This window comes from Bos mutus, chromosome 14 (genome assembly GCF_027580195.1).
Source record: "Bos mutus isolate GX-2022 chromosome 14, NWIPB_WYAK_1.1, whole genome shotgun sequence".
Classification (NCBI taxonomy): Eukaryota; Metazoa; Chordata; class Mammalia; order Artiodactyla; family Bovidae; genus Bos; species Bos mutus.
The window spans coordinates 78803026-78820110 of record NC_091630.1 but is presented as its reverse complement, the minus strand read 5'-3'; the positions used below and the strand labels follow the sequence as shown (position 1 = coordinate 78820110).

Below are 17085 nucleotides of genomic sequence, written 5' to 3'. Positions count from 1 at the left end.
CCTGTGAATGTACTCATAGTCACTGGATTGGACATTGAAGTGTGTGTGAATTACAGTGAACTGTCTGTGAATTACATCTCAATATAGTCCTTAAAAAGAGAGAAAACAACAACAAAAAGAGTTCAAAGTGATGTCTCTGGGGAGGAGCTGGGGGGTGGGTGGGGGGCTGGTGGAGAAGGGGGCATCTGAGGTTTAAAAAAAAATTACAAACCTGGGAACAATTTGATTCTTTAAATCACATGAAAGAAAAACAGCATGCATATTAATATTAGTGTACATCCACGGCACCCTTGTTGAAAGCCGGAGACTCACCCCATGGGTCAGGGGTCAGAGGGAGGGGTGGGAGACTTCGCGCCCCCCCGGGGGCTATGATCCAGGCTGGAAATCCCGGTGGTCCGGGTGGGTATCCGAGAGGGCTCCTGTGTGGGGCGCAGCCTGGGGTTCAGGACAGTCACCCCGTCACTCGGAGCCTCAGGTGGGGACTGGGGGGGCCAGGACCCAGGTCCTGGGGGACAACAGGGTTGAGTGCGAGGGTTCCCCCAGCGGACTCCTCCGGAGAGGTCGCCCCCGGCGCCCCGCTGCCCTCTCCCTGTGCCGCTCTCCCTCCCTGGACCCAAAAATTTCTTTCTTCTGATTTTACTCAAATTAGAAATATTTTTGTGGGGCCCTGGGCACCGTGCCTAATGGAGGAGTCAGCCTCTCACTTCCCTCCACCCATTACACTCTCTTCCCCAGCCCCCAGCAGGGAACACATCTGTCCTGTTGGTTTGGAGCCCACGGTCACATCCCTTGGATATAGTTATAAGCTCTTCAAGTCTCCCCTTTCCACTCGGTTGTGCTCCCAGCTGTCAAGGCGCCCCTCCTGAAACTCACGTACTGGTGTGCAGTGTCGCTGTCCTGCTCAGAGCCCTCTGTGGCTCCCCGGCGCCCTCTGAAGTAAGGTGCCCACCGCCATGGCAAGTGCTATCGAAGATTGAGCAAATCGCTGCTGCCCCCACCCGCTCACCCCCCAACCACTCCCCACCGCAGCTTTGGACCCTGGCTGAGCCCCACTACCTGGGAGAAGGAGATGGGGCCAGACCCCCGAGGGGACAGCTTATCACCGTGTGCCAGCCCTGTTCCAAGCACTTTACAAGCGGCACGTTAGTCCTGGTCACAATCCCCAAAAGGAGGTATTGTTATAGGTAATAATAACCCATAAATATGGGCTTCCCTTGGAGAAGGCAGTGGCACCCCACTCCAGTATTCTTGCCTGGAGAAGCCCATGGACGGAGGAGCCTGGAAGGCTGCAGTCCATGGGGTTGAGAAGAGTCGGACACGACCACCGAGTGACTAAGCACAGATCAGATCAGATCAGTTGCTCGGTCGTGTCCAACTCTTTGCGACCCCATGAATCGCAGCACGCCAGGCCTCCCTGTCCATCACCAGCTCCCAGAGTTCACTCAGACACATGTCCATCGAGTCAGTGATGCCATCCAGCCATCTCATCCTCTGTCGTCCCCTTCTCCTCTTGCCCCCAATCCCTCCCAACATCAGAGTCTTTTCCAATGAGTCAACTCTTCGCATGAGGTGGCCAAAGTACTAGAGTTTCAGCTTTAGCATCATTCCTTCCAAAGAAATCCCAGGGCTGATCTCCTTCAGAATGGACCAGTTGGATCTCCTTGCAGTCCAAGGGACTCTCAAGAGTCTTCTCCAACACCACAGTTCAAAAGCATCAATTCTTCGGCGCTCAGCCTTCTTCACAGTCCAATTCTCACATCCATACATGACCACAAGAAAAACCATAGCGTTGACTAGACAGACCTTTGTTGGCAAAGTAATGTCTCTGCTTTTGAATATGCTATCTAGGTTGGTCATAACTTTCCTTCCAAGGAGTAAGCGTCTTTTAATTTCATGGCTGCAGTCACCATCTGCAGTGATTCTGGAGCCCAGAAAAATAAAGTCTGACACTGTTTCCACTGTTTCCCCATCTATTTCCCATGAAGTGATGGGACCGAATGCCATGATCTTCGTTTTTGGAATGTTGAGCTTTAAGACAACTTTTTCACTCTCCACTTTCACTTTCATCAAGAGGCTTTTTAGTTTCTCTTCACTTTCTGCCATAAGGGTGGTATCATCTGCATATCTGAGGTTATTGATATTTCTCCCGGCAATCTTGATTCCAGTTTGTGTTTCTTCCAGTCCAGCGTTTCTCATGATGTACTCTGCATATAAGTTAAATAAGCAGGGTGACAATATACAGCCTTGACATACTCCTTTTCCTATTTGGAACCAGTCTGTTGTTCCATGTCCAGTTCTAACTGTTGCTTCCTGACCTGCATACAAATTTCTCAAGAGGCAGATCAGGTGGTCTGGTATTCCCAACTCTTTCAGAATTTTCCACAGTTTGTGGTGATCCACACAGTCAAAGGCTTTGGCATAGTCAATAAAGCAGAAATACATGTTTTTCTGGAACTCTCTTGCTTTTTCCATGATCCAGAGGATGTTGGCAATTTGATCTCTGGTTCCTCTGCCTTTTCTAAAACCAGCTTGAACATCAGGAAGTTCACGATTCACATATTGCTGAAGCCTGGCTTGAATTTTGAGTATTACTTCACTAGCGTGTGAGATGAGTGCAATTGTGCAGTAGTTTGAGCATTCTTAGGCATTGCCTTTCTTTGGGATTGGAATGAAAACTGACCTTTTCCAGTCCTGTGGCCATTGCTGAGTTTTCCAAATTTGCTGGCATATTGAGTGCAGCACTTTCACAGCATCATCTTTCAGGATTTGGAATAGCTCAACTGGAATTCTATCACCTCCACTGGCTTTGTTCATAGTGATGCTTTCTAAGGCCCACTTGACTTCACATTCCAGGATGTCTGGCTCTACTAAGCACAGCACACATAAATATTTTATGAAAATATGTATATACTTCTACTTAACAAGGCACAGAGTAACATTCCCAAGGGAACAGCTGTTCAGACTGAGGCATCCTTGGTCCTGGAGTTTCTCGGGGTCCCATGCAGGCAAGTGGGGGGGTGTGATTGGAAGGATGATTCCAGGGGGTTTTGACCACCTGTGATTTTCACCTACATGCTGACTTTAGCACCTGACTTTAGCATCAGAAAGCTGATGCCCCCTCCACCCAGGCACACGCCAGGGGCACCCCCAGGCAGCATGTGCCTGCCGTGGTGGGAAGAACGCACCTTTTCCTCCCTCCTGTCCTGGCTCTCTGATGAGTAATCATCATCATCACTTTAATCGCCATAATGGCTGACATGCACCAAGTGCTTGCTGGGTGGCAGGTGCCGGGGACCAGCCCCGGCTGATCCAGGGTATTCGAAGGAGAGACGGCATAGGCGAGGATCAGGATACAATAGCTTCAATTAGATATTAATTAAAGATATAAAGAGTAATAGAATGAGGATAGCTCAGTAGGAAAATTCAGTGGAGAAAAGAGGCTGAGTAGCTTGGTTTATGCGGGAGACCAATAAAACTTCAAGACAAGAAGTTTGCACCACTTACGTAGGCCGCAGGCCTCCTTCCGTTCTCCCGAAGGAGAGGAGACACTGAGGCCTCCCCGGTCGGATCTTAGAAGCCCAGGCATAATTAGTAAGCATGGTGGGTTCCGCACTCCAGATGGAGACTCAGCCAGAGTGAAAGAGAGAGAGACATGGGGAGACCAGTATTTCGAGAAACTGATCCCAATTCTTTATTTTCCATGGTCTACTTTTATACACTGAGATGTTATGCAAAAGTCACGCGGGGTCAGCAGTCCTGACTTTTATCAAAGTCAGGTGCTTCATACAAATGTATACAGAGGTCTTAGGGGTGTTACATCATCTTCTGGCCGGGGGGCCTGCTGACAATTCTGACCCTCTCCTTGTGACAATGGTCAGTCAACCAGGACACTTATTTCTCCAGGGGTGATTATTCTTAAAACAGACACCACCCAAATAAAGTTACATTCCTATAGGGTGACGGTGTAGTGGGTTTTAGTTAAGGAAAGAATTTACTTAGCCTAAGGTCTAACGTGATTAATATCAAAGGTTAATACTTATTTCTTCTATATATTCATTAATGTGTGTAAGGGCAGGGGATGTGGAGACGTAGCAACAAACATTGGCTCAACAAATGAAAAACCCTTCACCAACACAATTTCTAATCAGCCCACTATACTTATACTTATAGTTTTCTAACTTCTCTAAAGAACCTGTTTTTAGAGGGTTTAAAGCATCTCGTGCCTCTCACGGTTGGGAGGCTGTGAGCAATCACATGTGGCCGGACGAGCCTGTCAGGCAGGCTAGAGAACCTTCAGAGGAGATTGTAGGTTAAAACACTCTTATCACGCCCAGGAATTATTATTAACTGGAGCTCTAGGTTAACTCCTTCTCCGAAAGAGGTGGTGGGGGACAGCCCCCCGTAAAGTCAGAGATGTAGGTGAGAGCACAAAGTAGTAAAGTAGGCAGGCTCTGGTTATGGGGGTAGATGCTTGAGGATTTCCAGGGGGACTCCTGAGGCTCGATCCCGCCTTTGCGTATGTCGAGCCTCCTTCCTCATGACCTTTGTCACGGGCGGAGTACCTCACTCTGGCCCCCAACAGGCAGGGACCCTGTAGGGAATTTCTTCGGTAAATGCTGAACACCACTCTTGGAGGGAAAACCCGGTCATTCTTCTGCCCCTTTTAGAGATGGGGAAACTGAGGCTCCGGGAGTCGAGGGCTTCTTGCCCTGGGGTCACACCAAGCCGGTAAGAGGTGGAGGCCAAACTGGGGCCTGAGGCAGAGGTCTAGTAGCCCCTGCCCCCTGGCCCACGCCTGGACCCCTCTCCCCACAGAGCTGAGCCTCAGTGAACCCATCCGCTTCCAGGAGATGGTGGCGGGAGCCGTGACGGCAGGCATGAGCCTGGCACTGGGAAGCATGGGAAGGTGACCGGCAGCGGTGCGGTGAGCCGCAGCTCCGTGCTGGCCGTGCGGATGTTCAGGGTGCCCCCTCACACCTGGGAGACTCTGGTGGGGGAGAGGTGGGTACATCAGCCAGGTGGGCTGGGCTCTGCTGTCCGTGGGCCCAGGTCCCCGGGGCCGGGGGGCAGGAGGGAAAAGCCCCAAGGTCCCGGCCACTCAAGGGCCTGGCAAGAAGCCTTCTGAGGAGTAGCTTGGGATGGGGGAGTCCACTATCTAATAGCAAACGCAGGGTCAGGCCCCCCCAGGGAAGAGAGAGTGGGCAGTGAGAGGGACTCATATTAAGTCAGAGGTTTCAAACCCCTGGTTGTTTTTAAGGCCAGAAAAAGAAACAGAAGTGCAGTAGCTACCAAGGGTGGGGCAACAGGGCACGGTGGGGACTCCGGCAAACTGGGGGACACAGGCCTGCTGACGTCGACAGCTGCGCCTGCTTATTGCCCCGTGGGAATGTGAGCTCCAGGCGGGAATGCGAGCTCCGTGGCACTGGTTTGTTTTTTTTTTTTTTGAAAAAGCTAAAACTGGGGTTTTGGTGACTCAGTCAGTAAAGAATCTGCCCACAACGCGGGAGACCGTGGTTTAACCCCTGTGGGTCAGGAAGATCCTCTGGAGAAGGAAATAGCAACCCACTCCAGTATTTCTTGCCTGGGAAATTCCATGGACAGAGGAGCCTGGGAGGCTACAGTCCAGGGGGTCGCAAGAGTTAGACACAACTGAATGACTACATCACCACTACCACCAATTTTAATATTACCTCAAAATTTTTAAATACCACATGAACCGTGGAATATATGCCTTTTGCTCAATTCAGCTGGAAAGAGCCCAGTGGTAACCTCTGGGCTGGTCATTTTAAGTCTTGCAGAAGACAGATGTCTCAGGTGGCGGATGTTTCCAACCACCCCCACCTGACCTTGAATTCTAGTCCTGAGTACAGGCCAGGCCCCCGCTGTAACGCCCCCCACACCCCGCCCATATCAGCATAGAGTCCAGGCTGCCCACTACGGAAGGCCCCAGTACAGGGGAGCCCTAGAGAGCACCCCCCAAGCTCTGTCTCTTCTCCTGCCCCCACCTGCACCCCTGGCAGGAAACTGAGGACTCCAAGACCCTCGTTCCTCCAGGAGCTGCAGAGCTGGAAGAAGGAGAGCCTGTGTGTGATGACCGAGGCCATGGAGGCCGCGCGGGACACCACGTTTCAGAGCCGAGCAGAGGGAGCCGGGCGGCTGTCTCTCCTCCAGCTGGGCCACGTCCAGGTGCAGGGGGTGCCCTGGGGGCGCAGACGTGGTGTGCCGGGTGCTGAAAGCCACTAAGGAGCCCACCCCTCACTCCTGGCAGACCACCCCATCTCACCCAGGAGTGTGGAGTCCCTGGGCCTTTGTGTCAACTCTGCATTTTAGAACCACCTGGAGAGGTGTCTTGTTGGTTTTTGACTTTTTAAAAATACCAGTTCACACACACATACAGAATTTTCACTGGTGTGGACTAGGACCCAGTCGCTGGTGTTCCGACTCTCCCAGGTGAGTCTTACCTGCTGCTGGGGGGCACTATCATAGTGCAGGGGGTTTCGCGTCAACTTTGAAATTGGGTGTGTCTGAGTGCGAACCCCAGCTCTGTCCCTGGCTGGCTGTGTGGCCCTGGGCAAGTCACTTGGCCCTCTGAGCTTGACTTCTCTGTTCCATGAAGCTAGGCTGGAATCAGGGTGAGACTCTGCAGCGATGTAAGAAGAGTGCCCGGGATGTGCCAAGGGCAGGGACCGGCAGGGTTCCTTCAACGTGCCTTCAAGACCCAGACCTGCTCCTCACCAGCTCTGTTCTTCTGCCATGCAGTGTCCATGGCTGCCTCTGGTCCCCACTGTGACGGGGGAGGCAGGGCCCCGAGTTGCACTCACAGCATCACCTCCAGGCCCCACCTCTCACCATCCCCATAAGTGCAGGTGAGGGCTGGTCACCTGGAGGTCAGTTTCCAGGCCACCATACTGAACACAGTCTGGGAGTTCGGACGTTGTACAGAACGGTCTCCGTACTCTTGTCTCATCCATTCCTCAGGATAGTTCTCTTGCTTCTCGGTAGCACTTCTCCGGTGGGATCCGGTGCTGACGGTGGTGCCACTGGTCCCACCTCGGGAGTCCCAGCTTCCGGAGAGCTCCTTCGTCAGCTGCCCACTGACAGAGGACGACCTATGGAGGTTCTCAAACTGCCACGCCCCAGGCTTCCAGCTCAGCCCTTCCCGAAGTGAACCCTCCAAACTCTGGACAACACTTAGTGAGGCAAAACAAAACTCGTTTCTTTGCAGTGGGAACTTTGAGCGCTTTTGCCATGCTACCGTGGATTGCTTTAACCCCAGAAAGCTTTGGGGTTTTTGGAAATGTCTCATGTGCAACATATTTTGCAGAGTGCCTTCCTGCTGTGCCCGAGTGACCCCTGCCTTTGCACTTTTCTCTCCTCCAACCTCAACAGCCCCTGGTCATCAGGTTGGCCTCCTGCAGCCCCTCCCCCTGTGCCCGCCATCCCCTGCTCCTGTTTAGCCCTGAGACCCCTTCCTGCAGGTCCTAGAATCTCCCCTCCCCCTCCCAGCTGCACGGTCAGAGCACCGTGGCCAAGGAGGCGGCAGCGGGCATCCCAGGGCACTGTCTTGGCCTACATGGTGCTGCAGCTGATGATGAAGGAGGATCGCTGGGGCATGTGGAGGCCGGAGGAACTGGTGGAGGAGGGGCAGCTGCTGAGTAAGGGGCAGGAAGAGGGAGAGGGAGGATGTTTCCTCAATGGGCCTGAGCACTCAGGTGCCTTTCATAGAGGGCCAGATCTCAGGGAGGCCTCAACACCCCACCTGTGCCCAGCTTGCCCCGAGGGGTGGGGATGGGGCCAGGGCATTGGACCTGAAGAAGGGAGAGACAAGAGAATCACATGGACCGGGGTGGGCCTGCTCATCAGTGGTCCAGGGGCTTTTCTCTTTTCTCTATCCCCACTCCCATGCAGCTGTTCTGTACCTGCCTGAAGGCAAGCTCTGTAGAAATGCCAGTGGAGGTGAGTGACCCCTGCCAGGAGCCCAGGAACCCAGCCAGAAATCACCGCCTCTCCAGAGAAGGCCCTGACCCCATCGTCGGGCCCCTTCCTGCCCCATGCAGTCGCCCCATCACTCGGGGGCAGGGAGGGCCCTGTGTCCTCTCCCTGGGGGGATGGAGATGCGCTCAAAACCCCAGGACCAGGCTGTGGGCAGGATGGTGAGCACGGGGCTCGTGGGCCGGCTCCAGCCGTGGTCACCCCACTGCACAAGGGGAGGGCGGGGCTTTCTTCCCAGGTCGGAAGATCGGTGGTGATGTCTGGGCAGCACTGGGTACCTGGAAGGCTCTTCAGAGGCAGCCTATATGGTTAATAAAACAGGGTTGGGAAGGCAGGGCCCTCTGGCCACCCTGCCAGATCCACCCACGCACCCGCCTCTGCAGGGGTGCTGAGACCCTGAGAAGCCCTGCCTTAGCCATCCCAGAGAGGTGATGGGGTGGAGCGGGGCTCAGTCTGGGGGTCCGAGGAACAAACAGAGCAGGGCAGAGAAGTGGCCTCTCCTTGAGCTGAAGCATCAGCCCTGGGCAGGGTGAGCGACTGAGGAGGAGGAGAGGGAGGTGGTGGAAGGCGGAAGGTGAGGATAAGCCCCGTGGGTGTGCAGCGCCTGGCATGCAGTAGGCATTCAGAACATGCTGAGGGCCTACTGTGTACAGGGAAGGCAGTGGGGTGAGCACATCCAGGTGCGCTCTGCCTGACAAGGAGCTTCCCCGGGGCTGATCAGGGCAGGGCTGGCGCCGGGCAGAAGCCTGGGCACAGGCTCCTCGCCAGGGGCCTGCAGCGCTGAGTGCCACCCAACACTGCCTGCTGGCCTAGTGCCTGGAGGGGTCCTGCCCCAGCAGCTGGAGCTGGTGAGAGCCTGGGGCGGGGACATGGGGGGTGTGCTGGGCTCCGACCCCTGTGGACCCAGACCACCATGGCAGCCACACGCAGGCTCATTCAGGGGTTAGGCTGGGTTCCTGCCTTGTGCCAGGCCCTCTGCTCGGGCCTGAGAACACAGGCTGGTCAAGTGGAGACTCTAGCAGGTGATCGCAGACAGTGCCCAGAACAGGAGACGCACTGGGTCTTATGTAGCTTATGTTGACAGCTGTGGGGGCCCAGGGGTGTTTCCAAAAGGGGGCCCCTCCATGCAATTCAGGGATTAATGGATGAGGAGATGGGGTGGGTTTCCAGGCAGAACAGTGTATGCAGGGGCTGGGAGCCCTGGGAGTGCTGGAAACCAAGGCCCCAGGCAGTGCAGGGAAGGGCGCATTTAGGGGGCATTGTCCTTGGAGCCCCAGTTCTGCAGGAAGCAAGGCCCCAGGCTCAGGTGTGGTGGCGGGGATGGGGCGGGTAGTGGGGGTCAGTGATCAGAGTCTCCAGGCTCCCATCCTCAGGACGGGTCCCACTGCTTCCAGTCTTGGGAGGCCTGTGTGTTCACCCTGGGTGATTCCTGGCAGGTGGCGAGCATCTTAGAGCCGAACTACAACCAGATGGAGGAAACAGGCTTCTCGCTGCCGCCAGAAGTCCTCTCCTGGCTGCAGCACGAGGACGCGGCCCTCACCTGGAGCCTGGTGGAGAGCTGTGGGCTGGAGCTGCGAGGCCCTGGCCACCCAGTCACCAGGGACCCTGAGGTGGTGCCGCAGCTGTCTGCGCTCTACGCGTCCCTCGCGGGGCTGCAGCTGCTGGCCGAGCCCAGCCCTACGGCCCTCCAGACTGATGCCTGAGGCCCTCCAGACTGATGCCTGAGGAGGGTGCCCCATGCTCCCCAAGGGGCCCCACTGCCTTGACTCCAGGGAGCGGCTGGCCCAGAGCCTCCACGCAGGTGGCCCCAGGTGACGGTGGGGCTCCGCCCAGCTCAGCTCACACTCCTCTCTCCTCAGGACTGGCCCCCAGATCTCAGTCGCCCATCCAGGTCTGGGGCAGCGGAGGCCCCAGTTAGGCTAGAGTCCTACCTTGGATCAGGATTCTTCCAGGAGGGCCTGTAGAGGCTGGTACCAGAACACCCTCCCCATCACCAACAGTTGGGTAGCTCTGGGCATATCCTGCCCTCTTTGTGCTTCTTTCTCCTGTAAAATCACCACCCCCCATAAAATGGGGTGATCAGAATTCCTAGCTCATAGGATTGTAGTGAAAAATTTAAAAGTTGTAAATAAAGTGTTCAGCACAGTGCCTGGGTGTTGGCTATTACTATGCCATGTTGTTAAGAATGGGATGGCTGTTCAGGAAGAAGTTGCCCAACCTCTCTCCAGGTTAACAGAGAACTTGGCCAGCCTCCCCTTCATTTCAGCACCCTGCCACTCTCCTTCAGCCTCAGTTTCCCCACCTGTAAAATGAGAGTGGTGGGTCAAACTGCTCCGTTGTCACCCAGCGGCACTGTTGAGGGATTTCACTATAGACCGGGGTGCAGGCTAAGGGCTATATTTGTGTGCACAGTGGGCAGTGTGGGTGTGCACATGTGTGTGTCAGGCCATTCACGGGGAGCAGAAGAAGAGCCTGAGGCCAGGACCAGGTCTCCCCACTCCCAGCTCCGAGCTCTTCCTAGCAGAGCCCACCCAGACGGAAACGAGTAAGCGCTCAGAGGCAGAGCGATCACTCAGCAGGAGCACTTTATATATTCTCTTCTACCGATGAAACTTGTCTGACAATCAAAACAGTGGTCACTGTAAAAAAAAAAAGTTTCAGAAAGGAATGAAGAACATTTTAATCTCCTTAATTCCACTTCTCAGAAATAACCAATAATGACATTCTGATGTCATTCCTTTCGGTATTTTTCCCATCACTCGTATAAATTATCTTGCAGTAACTTAGTTTTATTCACTTACTTAACATGTAGTATACTGCGTGCCATTAAACAGTCTCTGTAACCTGAGAAGTGAGGTTTCGGGCAAGAGGATCTTCACAGACCTCATGCCAATCCCTAGGAGGCCCTCCTCTGGAACCAGTGCACCAATGTCACGCTTTCACCACATTTGAGCGTCCTCAGTTCTGTCTGGGGAGTGTGGACAGGGGCTCCTCCTTGTGGGGAAAACAAGAACACACACTCTTTCCACTCTGCATTGCCAGAATTGTCCAGCCCATCAAATATCTTGTTTTGCACTGTTGCTCTGTGGGGTCAGAGAGGCCCACATTTTAATAAGTTAATGAGCCACAAGTAATTTTAAAGGGATTAATGTTTAACTCACGTGTGTCTTGCTGCTGCTGCTAAGTCACTTCAGTCGTGTCCGACTCTGTGGGACCCCATAGACGGCAGCCCACCGGGCTCCCCTATCCCTGGGATTCTCCAGGCAAGAGTACTGGAGTGGGGTGCCATTGCTTTCTCCCATGTGTGTCTTAAAGGACATTAAATGAGTCCATATACATGATCTTCATGAAAATCCTTCCTTTCCCTCTCTGAACTTCATCACACAAACTGGCCAGTCCTCTCTTCCAGCAAGTCTTCCCTTTTGCAGGGGAGGGAATGGATGCCCAGTGGCAACAAAAGCCTTCTCTCTTGTGGTCTGGTGAGCACATAATATTCTTCCATAATTATATGTCTTTAAGTTACACTTTCTTGAAAAGCAGCTTTTGCCTCAAATGAAAGGTGGTCATAAATGAACCAACACTGTACTAATTAAATCAAACTGGTTCTATTGTAGAAAGTGAGGATTCTGTCATCAAAGTTGGAGGAAAATAATATGTTGAACAAGGGCTCTGAGGCCCGTAGATTTTGACTGAAAATTGGCCCTGTCAGTAGCTGTGTGACCTCAGGCAAGTTTCTTCACCTCTCTGAACATGTCTTCTCATGTTTGCACCCCTTAACCCAAGCTGTTAGCTTGGGGCCGGCCACAGAGCTAGGACAGGTGAGCTGCCCAGCAGCCCCGGGGGTCTGGGCACAGGCACTTCGCTGGCCTTTGAGCCCTGGGAGCAGCTCTGCCCTCTCAGGACCCCAGAAGCCAGTGTTGTCTCAACAGCTACTCCAGGTCTGAGGTGGGACCACGGAGATTGACTTTTACAGATGGGGAAAGTGGGGCCCAGGGAAGTCGTAAAGCAAGAGAGGGGCAGAAAGGGATCAAACTTGCAGAGTGGAGACTCTCCCCTACACAGACCGTCCTGTGGTCCACCCTCCACAGCCCTACCCCTCCTCCCAGCCTCTCACGGCCAAATGCTCCCTGGAGGACCCCCCCTGACCCCGCCAACCAGACCAATGAATGCCAGGTGCTCGGGGCAGAAGCCCTGCCTGGAGCAAGGAACCGGTGCTTCCGGGACCTAGAAACCATCCCTCACTCTTCCAGGCATGCTCCCGGCACCTGCCCCCAGCCCCTTCCTCCCAGGTGCCCAGGCCCCAGGACAGGATGGCCCTGGACTCCTCTCACACATCCACATCCAGTCTGTGGGGGTCCCTGGGGGCTCTGGTCCCTGCTCACCGCGTCCACTCAATGACCCGCCATCATTTCTGCCTCGGTTACTGCAATGGCTCACCCAGCCTCCCTGTCTCTGTCCCTGCTCACCTCATTCTGTTCCTGGCACAGCAGTTGGAGTGAACCTTATCAAATACATCAGATCCAGTCACTCCTTCGCTCTGAGCCTGCTGATGAGTAGACCGAAAGCCAGTCTTCCGGTGACCTCTACAGCTCTGCCCTCCCGCTAGCTGCCTCTGCTCCCCATACACCCTCTTCTTACACCCAGAAAACTGCTGCTCTCCTCCACGAAAGCCCCACTCGGTACCCATCTTCTGTCCCAGGACACTGTCTAGGTGGGCTGTGAACAGGTACTAAAGTTTCTGACACCAGAATGTGCTGTGAGCACTGCTGGAATTACCACTAGACCAGAGCGCTGTTGAAAATAATTACGCTGCTAGTTTTGGTTTCAAATAGGCGGTTAATCACCTGCCCAGTTAGAGAAATGGCACTACCTCACAGTTAGTTTCAGTATTCTCGCTGGGAGAATCCCACAGACAGAAACCCTGGCAGGTTCCAGTCTATGGTGTCCCAAGACTGGGACACGACTGAGCGACTACACACACACACACACACACACACACACACACAGTTCTGGCTTCCCAGGTGATGCTAGTGCTAAAGAACCTGACTGCCGTGCAGGAGACCTAAGAGATGTGGGTTCAATCCTTGCATCTAGAAGATGCCCTGGAGGAGGAAATGGCAACCCACTCAAGTAATCCTGCCTGGAGAATTCCATGGACAGAGGAGCCTGGCTGGCTGCAGTCCATAGGGTCGCACAGAGTTGGACACGACTGAAGCGATTTACCAACAGCACACAGCACCACAGTTCAGTTCAGTTCAGTCGCTCAGTCGTGTCTGACTCTTTGCGACCCCATGAGTTGCAGCACGCCAGGCCTCCCTGTCCATCATCGATTCCCGGAGTTCACTCAGACTCACATCCATTGAGTCGTGATGCCATCCAGCCATCTCATCCTGTCATCCCCTTCTCCTCCTGCCCTCAATCCCTCCCAGCATCAGGGTCTTTTCCAGTGAGTCAACCCTTCGTATGAGGTGGCCAAAGTACTGGGGTTTCAGCTTTAGCATCATTCCTTCCAAAGAAATCCCAGGGCTGATCTCCTTCAGAATGGACTGGTTGGATCTCCTTGCAGTCCAAGGGACTCTCAAGAGTCTTCTCCAACACCACAGTTCAAAAGCATCAATTCTTCGGCGCTCAGCTTTCTTCATACTCCAACTCTAAGTTACTATTAATAAGTTATAGGATCTCTAAAGATCATTAAAATTGGGCATCTTTGCCCAATAATACCCTCCTGGACTGAAGAAAGTAGTCAGAACTGGTGCTGGGGACAACTCTGGGGTAAGTGGAGAACCATACACGTTCATGGACACGACACCTGAAATAGACTACAAGACAAACCTGCGATGACACCCCACTCCAGTGTTCTTGCCTGGAAAATCCCAGGGACGGGGGAGCCTGGTGGGCTGCTGTCTCTGGGGTCGCACAGAGTCGGACACGACTGAAGTGACTTGGCGGCAGCAGCAGCACAAACATCATGATGTTTATAACGAGCCTGGCAGGCAGCTCTCCTGGCACACACGGACAGTTCAGCACCAGCCAGCACAGCCCCCAGGGCCACAGTAGAGGGGCAGGTATTTCAAGTATTCCATTTCATAAATGCGGACACACGAGACTCATCCAGTTACGAGTTTTGAACACAGCTCCACCACCTCGGAAGTCTGCGTTTTAACTGTTCACATGAACACAGCATTTGGCAGACAGTATAGATAAGACATGTACTGTGTGACATGAAATCAAACGTTAGAGATGCTGTCTCCATTATCATTTTACTAACTAGGAAGATACAGTTCCAAAGCAGCAATGTGGGTAAGGTTATCTGAGTTTTAATCTACAGACCTTCCCACCGCCGTCTTCTAGGCTCACCATGTAAAGACTGTGAAATACGTGAAATAAGGGCTAATTTTGTAAGAATTTATGGAGCAGCAATTACTGCCATCTCACATGGAATCAATATGGCATTTCAACTTCAAAGACCTGAGTTTGAGCACAAATGCCTTAAGTCTAAAATACTTGGAGCAATCTTAAAATAGTCCAGCATGCTTCTTAATCCAAATCTCTAAAGTGGGAAAACAGGCGAGTGAAAAGTTCTGCCCATCCAGATATAGGTTGGGGGCTGCAGAAACAGGATGAAGAACACATCACAAGGGGTGTCACTGGTATAAAACACGAAGCAACACTACCCCGTGAAGGAAGAGGCACTGGGGCCGGGGTACCGGATGAGTAAAGGAATACGGACCGGGCTGTTTTAGAGGTTGAGGGGGTAAAAGGCTTAGAGTGATAGGAGATTCACCTGCACAGAGCGGAGTCACCCCTCCCTCCAGCATACCGGGCAGACCTGCTTATTATAAAATCCTGGTCCTCTTTCCTGATGAGCCCACGGCCAGTCCCTTCATTCTGAGGACAGGCATGAACAGAGATCAGACTCAGCGGACCTTCTTACTACCTGAACAGTAAATACTAAACCAAACTAAACCTACTTTCTGGAAGCAGAGATGGCTCCTTATAACACGATGCAGCACCGAGCTTCCAACACACGGAAGCTGTTCCGTGGTTCCAACCTCAACTTCTTTGACGTTCTCAAAGACACCTGTTCTTGGAACTAGAGATTGGTCAACTTTCTGAGGGCCATATGGCCTGTCACAAGAATTCCATTCTGCTGTTGTAATGCAAAAGCAGCCAAAAGTAACATGTAAACAAATGAGTGAGGCTGTGTTCCAGGAACATTTATGGACACTGGAATTTGAATGTCATGTATTTTACACATGCCACAAAATATAGTTTTGACTTCTGCCAAACTTTTAGACATGTAAAAACTATTCTTAGTTCAAAGGCTGTACAGAAATAGATGGCAGGACTGGCTCGTAGAGGAGTTTGCTGAGGCCTGGTCGGAGGTTCAGAGAAACTTCCACTTGTTCTCTGATGCGGAGACGACAAACTACATCAACTGCAAAGGCCACAGCAGTTACTACTGTTATCTATTTCCACCACATGATTTTTAATTTATATCCATTCAAGAACTCACACTTGGCACCTCCTTAGATCCAGGTACTGGGAAAAATCCTTGGGATGCTGAAGGGACATCAGACGAGGCTCTTTTCATGTGATGAGGAAAGTGGTCCAGTGGGACGGCAGCAGTGTTGGATGGGACACTTGCGTGAGAGTCTTAGGGCTGCCATGACTAACTAGCCTCAACTGCATGGTTTAAAACAAGCCAAGTTTATTCTCTCCCAGTCCTGGAGGTCGGAATTCTGAAGCCAAGGAGTCAGCAGGGCTGGTTTCTTTGGCGAGGCTCTCTGGGAGAAAGTTCCCCAGCTTCCAGTACTGACGGCAACTCTGGGCCCTCAGTTTGCAGACACACGGCTCCCTCTACTCACGCGTCCATCTTCACATGGACTTTGCCATGCCCAGTTCCCCTTTTTCCTCTTATACTGGGTTTAGGACCCCATGTAATCCAGGAAGGTCTTAACTCCAGATCCTTGACTTAATGTCAGCTGCAAATACTTTTTTCCAAATGACGGGGCATCTCTAGGTTCCAGGTGGACTTACCTTCGGGGAAGGGGGACTATTTAACCTTACATCCTCTTTATTGGAAGGTGGCTCATGTTATCCCCAAGGCTTTGTCAAGGAGATGACACAAGCTGATCCTCCAAAGACAAGAGCTGCTATTCCTCAGACGAACGTGAGGGAGGAAGGGGATGACAGGCTCAGGGACCAGTGGGACCCAAGTGTGACACTGAGTGGAACAATCTGAGCAGCACGCAGTTGAGCCTGGCTGGGAGCAGGCTGTGGGTGGCAGAGAGGTGAGCCGGGATTCTATCACGACAGGCTGTGGGCATGGTCATCTGGTACTAGTGAGCCAGAGACATTGATGAATTCTCTGGGATTTTCTCCCAGATAACCCTAACCCTTAACCCAGCATGGGTGGACGAGACAAACTTTAAGCAGCTTCGCGCCATTAGCACACTTTATGGTTAAGATTTATGGTCTTAAAGTAATAATCACATGAAGTTTCCTACCACTAGCGACACTGCGGCCTTCAGTTTCTCCTGGGAAGTCCGTCGTATCCTCTCTCTCCTCCCAGTATTCAGGACCGTTCTTCCCTCCACATACTATTTCAAGTTGCTACCTTCCAGCTCCTGAGAACTGCCCTTCAAGCAAAAGTATAGTTTCCCTTCTGTTGCTACATCCATGCAAGCATACATCAAGGATAAAAGTCAAGTGTGACAAGATTAGTAGGTCTTATCTTTTGGTAAAGAATCTGCCTGCAATGCAGGGTTTGATCCCTGGGTCAGGAAGATCCCCTGGAGAAGGAAATAGCTACCCACTCCAGTATTCTTGCCTGGAGAAACCCATGGACAGAGAAGCCTGGTAGGCCATGGTCCAAAGGGTCACAGAGTCAGAAAAGGACTTGGTGGCTAAACCACCACCACCACTAGTCTTGTTGTACTCAGCAAGATTTTAAAAGCAATTAAAGTAATAAAAAAATACCCAGCTCTCCCCTAAAAGGAAAAAAATGTACTGTACACATACATTCCAAAAAATACACATAGGGAAAGCTCTAGAGACCTAGAATCAAAACATCAGTAAACCACACCACAC

General features: G+C 52.6%; 1 protein-coding gene across 1 annotated transcript; it reads left to right on the top strand.

Moving 5' to 3' along the window:
- The first annotated feature begins 4518 nt into the window (after positions 1 to 4518).
- LOC138990739 (gasdermin-D-like) lies at positions 4519 to 9695 on the top strand. The gene is made up of 9 exons (XM_070382811.1): positions 4519 to 4609; positions 4848 to 5001; positions 5263 to 5388; positions 6021 to 6217; positions 7003 to 7194; positions 7479 to 7655; positions 7909 to 7956; positions 8806 to 8840; positions 9429 to 9695. Exons 1-9 carry the CDS (start codon positions 4519 to 4521, stop codon positions 9693 to 9695), a joined length of 1287 nt encoding a protein of 428 aa, XP_070238912.1.
- Positions 9696 to 17085: the final 7390 nt, after the last annotated feature.